The following is a 9,903-nucleotide window of genomic DNA, read 5'->3' on the forward strand; positions in this document are numbered from 1 at the left end:
GGTGTTAAACCTGGGTAATATACTCACTGAACAGTCGTCTACAACCATGAAGTATTAAATGTCTAATACCCGTGAGCCTTAACACTGTTGATGCCTCGTTAGGTAGTCTTAATCCTCGTTAAATAAAGTTTAGTGTAGGAGCGACTCTTAATCTTCAAGTCTTTGGTAACAGCCCTACCTGCAGCTCGACCAGCCATCACTGGTCATTAACGCTGCTAATAAATGGTAGTCAGCTGATACAATGCTGGACTCCTGTCTTACGGGTCACTGGTTGGCACCCGGGATACCCCCAGTAAACCCAGTTGTAAATTGGTACCTGACTTTTGTTAGGGAAGTGGAGGCGATCAGGCACAATGTAGACCTCACTACCCTCTGTGCCGAAGGTTTAGTTTACAGTGTGCAGTATCCGCACCGTTCCCAACTCTCTTTTTTCCTTAGTGAATATTTCTGAGCGAGTTGGGAATTCGTATATCATGTTCGGTTTATTCCCCGCTGTGTAAAATATTGAAACACACACACGAAAATGTTTGAACAGACAGTGTATGTGGAACAGACAGTCACCTGACAGTGTCCTAGCGAAAAGAGTGACGCAGAAATGTACACAGAGACAGACAAATGCATAGACAGAAACAATACAGAGGTGGATAATGTTTCTCAGACATTAAGAGACAGAAACACATGAGAACTGTCTCTCACTCCCACACACCAATACTCCCTCACTCTCCCTCACTCTCCCTCACTCTCCCTCACACCCTCACTCTCCCTCACACCCTCACTCTCCCTCACACCCTCATTCTCCCTCACACCCTCACTCACACCATTTCCTCACACTTTCACTCTCCTCACACCCTTACCTCTCACACTTCACTCTTCCTCACAGCACTTTCATTCTCCTCACACTCTCATTCTCCTCACACTATTCTCCCCTCACACCCCCCTGCAAGCTGTTCTGGGTTCATTACCATAATTACCTCGCTGATATATTGAACCGCCTCAACCTCTACACACACACACACACACACACACACACACACACACACACACACACACACACACACACACACATACACACACACACACACACACACACACAAGTTAGGAATCGAACTTCAGAGTGGGAACAAGGAGTGTTACCACGGTACCACAAAGACAGCTAAGCAATTAAAGCTTTGTTGTATTTCACACAAAGCCGAGCTGCTCCTTCGTGTTAATGAACAATCTTATCATTCAGCTGGCAGCCCACCACCCACCAGGCTGGCCACTCAGAGAAAGACGTAAGAAAACAAATAAACACAGCGCTCACCCCAACCCTGAGAGGGAAGAACTGTGACTGTGGGACCTGTGTGTCTTAGAATACGACTAGTACCACATCACCCTCCCAGCTTTTCCTACAGTAAGAAGGTATCAGGTAAGTCCCTGTGACTCAAGGATTTAGAATAAGACGAAGGAAGAAGCTTTGTGTGAAATATAAACTACCCGCTATGATCTGCCCGAGTATTGGTCCAGTAACGGATCCGGGAAACAGACCGAACCCGGCCAACAACAATGACCAGCTGGTGGCGGCTGCTTGAGATACCAACCTAGGAAGAGCATCACGGCACAGATGAGGCCAGGGCGAGTGTGAGGCCAGGGCGAGTGTGAGGCCAGGGCGAGTGTGAGGCCAGGGCGAGTGTGAGGCCAGGGCGAGTGTGAGGCCAGGGCGAGTGTGAGGCCAGGGCGAGTGTGGAACCAGGACGAGGTAGAAGGAGAGGTGCTGGGTAGTACAGTGTTTATTTTACATTCATTTCAAGTTCAGTTAACCTAGTACGATGCCTCCTGATTAGACATAAGGGAGGGTTCTTCAACATATGACCCCGGGGGCAAAAGAACTAGTTGCTAAGAAAGAGAGAGAGAGAGAGAGAGAGAGAGAGAGAGAGAGAGAGAGAGAGATTATAATACACTATCCCAGTTTTGTCAAGTGGTTCTGTTCGTTAGTTAGGGAGATAATGACCAAAACAATACTATGTACTCAATACACCATGATTACAGCGACCCACAAGGACTCACTAACTCGTGTGTATACTGTATGTCTGTCATGTGAAACCTTCTGGCAAATATGTAGTTTATCTCTGAAGAAAATCTGTTCATTCATTTTGTAGATAACGACCCAAAACTTGACGGCATTGGGGGAGGGGTGGTGAGAGGGGTGAGGGAGGGAGGCTAGGAGGGGTGAGGAGGTGCTGGAGGGCAGAGGGAGGATGCTGGGAGGGGTGAGGAAGGGATGCTGGAGGGGTGGAGGAAGGGATGCTGAGGGGTGAGGGAGGGGTGAGGAGGGGTGCTAGGAGGGTGGCGGGGAGGATGCTGAGGGGGTGGAGGAAGGATGCTGAGGGGTGAGGGGAGGAGGCTGGGAGGGGGATATGGGATGCTGGAGGTGGGTGGAGAAGGGATGCTGGAGGGTGGAGGAGGGGTGCTGGGAGGGGTGAGGGAAGGGATGCTGGGAGGGGTGGAGGAAGGGCTGGGAGGGCTGAGGGAGGAGGCTGGGAGGTGAGGGAGGAGGCTAGGAGGGGTGGAGGGAAGGGATGCTGGGAGGGGTGAGGGAGGATGCTAGGGAGGGGTGAGGGGAGGGGTGAGGAGGGGTGCTGAGGGGCAGGAGGATGCTGGGGTGAGGGTATGGGATGCTGAGGTGGAGGCTGCATGCTGGAGGCTGAGGGAGGGAGGCTGGAGGGGTGAGGGAGTGGGAGGCCAGAGGTGGGAGGAAGGGATGCTGGAGGGGTGAGGGATGCGAGAGGGGTGAGGAAGGGATGCTAGGAGGGGTGAGGAAGGACACTGGAGGTGAGAAGGACGTTGGAGGTTGAGGAAGTGATGCTAGGAGGTAGGAAGGATGCTGAGGTGAGGAAGGGATGCTGGGAGGTGGAGAGGAAGGATGCTGGGAGGGGCTGAGGAGGGAGGCTAGGAGGGCAGGGAGGGAGGCTAGGAGGGGTGAGGAAGGGATGCTGGGAGGGGTGAGGGAGGGATGCTAGGAGGGGTGAGGAAGGGATACTGGGAGGGGTGAGGAAGGGATGCTGGGAGGGTTGAGGAAGGGATGCTAGGAGGGGTGAGGAAGGGATGCTAGGAGGGGTGAGGGAGGTATTCCCATTAACGCCGCCATTGAGATGGATTCAGAAACACACCGACTCACAAAGGTAAATATAAATACTCAAAGACTCACTGATGGAGAGGCTCACAGATACACAGGCTTACAGAGCAACACAAAGACACACTCAAAGTACAGACTTATAAACAGTCATACAGACAAACACTCACAAGAAAGACGGAACAAAGCTATGAAAGACGACTCAAGACCCGCACTCGCTGGAACTACCATACACTAACACACGGAAATAACTAATAACAAATATAGACTCGGATAAACACACTTGTCAACCCTCAGTGAGATAAGACGTGCCTGAAGGCGCTCTCGGTTTTAGCAGCCAGGCCGAATCTGTTTGGCCCTGCCCACTCCCCCTGCTATACCCCAACGCCCTACCAGCCTTACTACACCAGGATCGATTCAGCAAAACATTCTAGTGATTAGTGAACGAATGATTACGGAGCAGTGTTCCTATAGTGCACCTAAGGAACTTTCTCGGCAAAACATTCTAGCCATCAGTGCAATAAGTGATTACCATACAGTGCTCGATAGTGCACCCCAAGGAAAAGTCAGACAGTGGGCACTTTATCGGTCAACTTTAAAGTGCCAGTGACAAGGACCACCGCGGTGCTTACATATATCGTGAAAACTGTGTCGGCGACCCCAAGCACCGAGGACAAAGTCCACGGTCTTTACAACTGACAAACATTAACAGATGTCAACCAGTGTCAGTGTCCCTCAAAGTGCCGCCAGTGACAAACACTTCCGTCCGCCCACAACAGATTTCAACTGATGGCCACCAATCACTTACTCCCGACGCACTCTGTATCATCTAAAGCGTGGGAACGGTTATCCTGATGGGAGTGTTATCGCGCTACTCAAGTCACTGAAAATATTCCACGCGCGGAGCCGTAGACAAGGCCGTCAAGCACATAAGCCCATTAGAACCGTAACCTCCACTAGGAAACCGGAGAAACCCACCCCTGACAGACCATACCACCACACTGAAGTTCCACGGATATGGTATGATCTCCCGTCTTTACTGCTATCCAACGTCACTTCCCTAGCTAACAAGTTCGACGAGCTGGCAACTACAGTCAGGTCAACCGCCGCGCGCGTGGTTGCCATATGTGAGACTTGGCAAATTGTACCTGAAACGTGTCACATTGAGGGATATCAACTCTTTCATCACCTTCGTCCACAAAGACGCGGAGGGGCCGTTGCCCTTTTCTGTCAAGATGACCTACGCCCGTCACGCCTGGATGTTCAAGTCCCAGCAGATGTGGAAGCATTATGGGTACGTGTCGTGCTGCGGGCACACCCACGCAACACTGCTTCCATCATAATCTGTGTGGCATACCATCCGCCTCGATCACCCACCAGAGACACTCTTATCAATCATCTCATCACCACCTCAGACCACCTCAGAGTTAGGTACCCATGTGCCAAGTTAGTATTATGTGGGGATTTAAATGAAATTGACACCACTGATATCCAGGACCAGCTATCACTATCACAAGTTGTGACCTTCCCCACACACGGTCAAAACACCCTTGACCTTATCTTAACTGACTTAGCGGACCAGTACCAACCTCCTCAACCACTGCCTCCTATCGGGTGTAGCACACACTTATCAGTGCTCTGGTTCCCTGCTGCCACTCCCACTCAAGTACAGAGACCCTACATCAAGACCTACAGGCCGATTACTGACTCTGCAGTTACTGACTCTGCAGTACGCCTCTTTGGACAGTGGATAGTTCACTATCCCTGGACTGAAGTACTCAGCGTGGATGACGTGGAAACCAAATGGATAAATTATACCAACACCACCACCGAAGCTCACCACCACTTCTTCCCCGAGAAGTCCGTCAGATCTCACCCAGCTGACTTGCCCTGGATCACACCTCCGATCAAAAGACTTATGCAACAGAGAGACAGAGCCTTTCATCTCAATGACCACATCCGCTACAGGTCACTTCGCAACAGAGTCATCCGCGAAATACGCACTGCAAAGAAGTCCCACTACCCAACCAAATTACAACACCTGAAGCAGACCAACATCAGTCAATGGTATGGTAAGCTTAAAGAACTCTGTGGACTAAACAATATGACACACCCCTTCCCCTTCCTTAGCCATCTCACTAATGTTGACGCAGCTGAGCAAACAAATAACCATTTCGCTACTATATGCCAGACGCTCCCACGGCTTGACACAACCACTCTCCCTGCTTACCTACCAGCCCCCCTTCCCACTGACTTAGTAGAGGAATTTGACGTAGCAAAACGCCTGGACAAACTAAAATTAAAACGCTCTACCACCCCCATTGACTTACCAATGAAACTATTCAAGGAGTTCTCCCTGGAGCTTGCTAAACCCCTCTGCTCCATCATCAATGCTTCTCTCAGTCAAGCCAGATGCCCAGCTGACTGGAAGACCTCTTATGTATCACCAGTGCCCAAGTCAACCAGCCCACAATCCTTAAATCAGCTACGACCCATTGCAATCACCCCAATACCCAGCCTAATCTGTGAAAGTTTTGTGTTTGACTGGGCTTATGCTGATATTGCAGGAATCGTAGACCCTCAGCAATTTGGCAACATGAAAACTTCCTCCACCACTCACTGTCTTGTCAGCTTTCTTGATTACATATACCGCCATCTCGAGAAACGAAAAACGTCTGTAGCTGTCGCCTTCATTGATTTCACTAAAGCGTTCGACCTAGTCGACCACAATATAATCATAAACAAAGCTATTGACCTCGGGCTTCGGAGAAGTCTCATACCATGGCTTACAGACTTCCTCAGTGACCGACGCCAAGCTGTACGCTTCCGAGGGGCTGTCTCCACCTTTCAGTCACTCACCTGTGGCGTCCCCCAAGGCACCAAGATGGGACCACTCTGCTTCCTTATGCTCATCAATGATGCCCTAAGAGAAACCCCTGCTCGCTGGAAATATGTCGACGACTCCACCATTGGGATCAGCGTCAACAATTCTGCTCCCAACTATACCGCCCTTCAGGATTTATTGACCAGTCTCCAAAACTGGGCCACCAACAACCATGTCACCATCAACCATACCAAGACCATGGTTATGCACATCAACCTCTCCTCCGACATTGTCCCACCTCCTTCCATTACCCTAGGTCCGAACACACTCCAGGTTGTAGATTCCACGAAGCTCCTCGGCGTCACCATAGACAACAAACTAAATTGGAAACCACACGTCAGTGAAGTTGTCAAATCCTCCAGTTTCCGTCTCCACCTCCTCCGCTGACTCAAGTCCCTCGGAGTTCCCGCACACGAGCTCCTCAGTGTATACACAACATTCATACTTCCCAAGCTCACCTTTGCCTCCCCCACCTGGTCTTCCTCCCGAAATGCCACACAACGTAAACACCTAGAAAAAGTGCAAAAGAGGGCATGCAAGATTATTCTCTCCCCATCCTACTCCACATATCAGGAAGCGCTCAACACACTGACCCTTTCGACTCTCACTGACCATCACCACGGCCTCATCTGCAAATTTGGTAAGAAGCTTCTACACCATCCCCGACACCGGCCCCTACTCCTACCTGAGATCCCCTGTCCGAGAATTGCTGTTCGACACCACAACCGCATCCAGCCCATATGTGCACGAACTGATCGCTATAAGAACAGCCCAGTCCCAACCATTGTAAAAATTATCAATAACATGTAATAAATCAGTGTATTCACTCCCAGTAAACACTGCTCCCTACACTGTCACTATGTTGAAATGAACTGTAGCTTGAGCTGATCCCCATCTAAGTTACTATATGTCTTATTTGTGTCACTTATGTCACTTGTATATTATTTGTAATTCGTAACCCATTCCCCAAATATGTAACTGTATATTTTCAGCCTTCTGGCTGCCAAGCTCTTTCAATAAACCGTTAATTATTATTATTATTATTATTATTATTATTACAATAATATAATACTCATCTCAGGAAGTCAACAGGGCGTAAAAATAGCCATGGTAAAGATTTTCCACGAAGAGCGAGGCAGTTCACCCACACGTCTGGCGAGGAGAGAGAGAGAGAGAGAGAGAGAGAGAGAGAGAGAGAGCTGCTTTTATATAAGTCAAGATTATATAGCACATGGGCACTTCACATAATATAAACATAGGCAATAAACGTTAATATAAAAGCCATTTCTTTACTATACAGGACAAGTGGATAAAACTCTCCCCGCCTGTCCTAAGGATCGATGGTTCAATTCCGGGTAACTTCTTAGCTAATCCTAACTTCACAGCCTGTGTCCTGAAGGCTGGAAGTATTATGTGCACTGTATCCAGGCTGTTCCTAATGTGCCATCAGGCCTACAGGACCCATGTTCATTTTCACAAGATTAAGGCTCCTCTATAAACAGACACAACACCACAATAAACTCAAGGTATTATCATATAGAGTAGGTTATAAACGCCACAATAAGCAAAAGGCCTTACCACACAGTATACACCATTAGCGCCACTTTAAACACGAAACATTACCATATATACTACGTGCTAAAGACGTTCTCACAACACATTTCCACAACATCCATGGAAAGCGCACCACCGTGACCACTAACTGCGCGCCACCTTCATGCTTGGTAACGCCACTAGCACAGGTGAGGAGGCGCCACAATACCCTTAACGCCTCAACTATAAACACTCACAGCTTACCACAACTGTTGAGATAAATCGTTGTTGTAGAAGATTACTTGCAGCATTATTGGTTTCCGCTAGTGCTGGGAGGACGAGTTAGCCTTGGTTGCCTCCCCATGTGTACGTCCTCAGTGCAATTAGGTGGTGTGAAAAACCGAGGTGAGGTGAGGTTAGGTTAGGTTAGCTTAGGTTAGGTTAGAATAAAGCTTTTATCACCAATGAAGGAGTCTCAGCACCCTGTAGTCACCCTCAGTCCTCCACACTCTACAGGGCAGGAGTCTCAGCACCCTGTAGTCACCCTCAGTCCTCCACACTCTACAGGGCAGGGGTCTCAGCACCCTGTAGTCACCTTCAGTCCTACACACTCTACAGGCCAGGAGTCTCAGCACCCTGTAGTCACCCTCAGTCCTACACACTCTACAGGGCAGGAGTCTCAGCACCCAGTAGTCACCCTCAGTCCTCCACACTCTACAGGGCAGGAGTCTCAGCACCCTGTAGTCACCCTCAGTCCTACACACTCTACAGGCCAGGAGTCTCAGCACCCTGTAGTCACCCTCAGTCCTCCACACTCTACAGGGCAGGAGTCTCAGCACCCTGTAGTCACCCTCAGTCCTCCACACTCTACAGGGCAGGAGTCTCAGCACCCTGTAGTCACCCTCAGTCCTACACACTCTACAGGCCAGGAGTCTCAGCACCCTGTAGTCACCCTCAGTCCTCCACACTCTACAGGGCAGGAGTCTCAGCACCCTGTAGTCACCCTCAGTCCTCCACACTCTACAGGGCAGGAGTCTCAGCGCCCTGTAGTCTACATCAACACTTTCAGTAAAGTCTGAGATATTTTCAGAATTTCTCAGTCGAATGATAAGATCTCAGGAGCCGCTCGAACATCATTCATGTTCAGTGAAGCTTGAAGGAGAGCAGCTTCAAGCTCAAGCTCTATGAGGTCAGACAATTTTAGTAATAATTCTTTCACTGTTGAGTACAAGGCTCAGTGAAACTCTTCCCCGGCAAATATAAGTCTTCGTGTGGAGCAACTTGTGAGGTTTACTCCCCATGTTAAAAGGAAACAACTCTCACGTGACGTAATAATATATCTGTTGTCGACAATACAAGTCTTGTCACATACAGTCCTCAGCACCTCAAGTGTTGTACTTTACTGTAAATGTTCAGACATCGTCATTACTGCTAACAAAACAGCTTTCTGTCAGGCTGGAGGCTAGACAAAAGAGAGAGAGAGAGAGAGAGAGAGAGAGAGAGAGAGAGAGAGAGAATATCAAGTGAAAATGTTATATTGAACAGTTGACGTCAATGGCATTAAGCAGTACACGCAGGACAAAATGTTGCTATGGTAAGAAATATTTGTCCCAAAAACCAACTAAATGACATTACAAAAACACTGGACATGAAACTCGTATTGGAAAACTATAACACAATAAAAGTGGAACGTAAACATCACCTGATCAAAGCGATAAAGCCATAACAATTTAGGCAACGAAATACGATATTGTTGGAGACTGAGAGAAAAAACTCACTTATTGTATTATAAAAAAACAAAACATATTCTGTTAAGTAAGTCAAAGAGCGGCTTAGGTTGTGTTTATTTTACCTGTAAACATATTTTAGAATTGATGAACTTTAATTCTGATTAATACAGTTTAAATTTACTTTGGTCGCTAGTGTATTTCTTGCCCCGAGTTTTACATCTGTACTCATCATGACGCTCAGTATACGAGAGCCATTCAGGGCAGGATGCAAATGCATTACAGGAGGATCTAAATAAACTGCAGGGGTGGTCTGAAAAATGGCAAATGAAATTCAACACCAGCAAGTGCAGCGTACTTAATATTGGAAGAACAAATACTGATAATGTATACAGCCTTAACATCAACCTAGAGAAGTCGACTTGTGAAAGAGACCTAGGGGTACTTGTAAGCCCGGACCTACGGCCTAGAAAACAGTGCGTTAATGTTCGAAATAAGGCAGAGTATTGGGTTTTATATCTAGAAGTGTAAACAAGAGTGCAGAGGTCTTATTGCAACTATATCTTGCGCTAGTCAGGCCGCACCTCGATTATGCGGTTCAGTTCTGGTGCCCTTATTATAGAATGGATATCAATTCACTAGAGTCG

General features: G+C 48.3%; 1 protein-coding gene across 1 annotated transcript; it reads left to right on the forward strand.

Moving 5' to 3' along the window:
• The first annotated feature begins 7,993 nt into the window (after window positions 1–7,993).
• Window positions 7,994–8,608, forward strand: LOC121867059 (putative clathrin assembly protein At1g14910). The gene has a single exon (XM_042366820.1). The coding sequence runs from the start codon at window positions 7,994–7,996 to the stop codon at window positions 8,606–8,608; it is 615 nt and encodes a 204-aa protein (XP_042222754.1).
• The last annotated feature ends 1,295 nt before the right edge of the window (window positions 8,609–9,903 follow it).

Source organism: Homarus americanus, unplaced genomic scaffold (genome assembly GCF_018991925.1).
Source record: "Homarus americanus isolate GMGI-L3 unplaced genomic scaffold, GMGI_Hamer_2.0 scaffold38852, whole genome shotgun sequence".
NCBI classification, from domain to species: domain Eukaryota; kingdom Metazoa; phylum Arthropoda; class Malacostraca; order Decapoda; family Nephropidae; genus Homarus; species Homarus americanus.

What these genes read in the sequence shown, in the direction of transcription:
- LOC121867059 (XM_042366820.1), top strand. Translation starts at nt 7,994, where the DNA reads ATGAAGGAGTCTCAGCACCCTGTAGTCACCCTCAGTCCTCCACACTCT.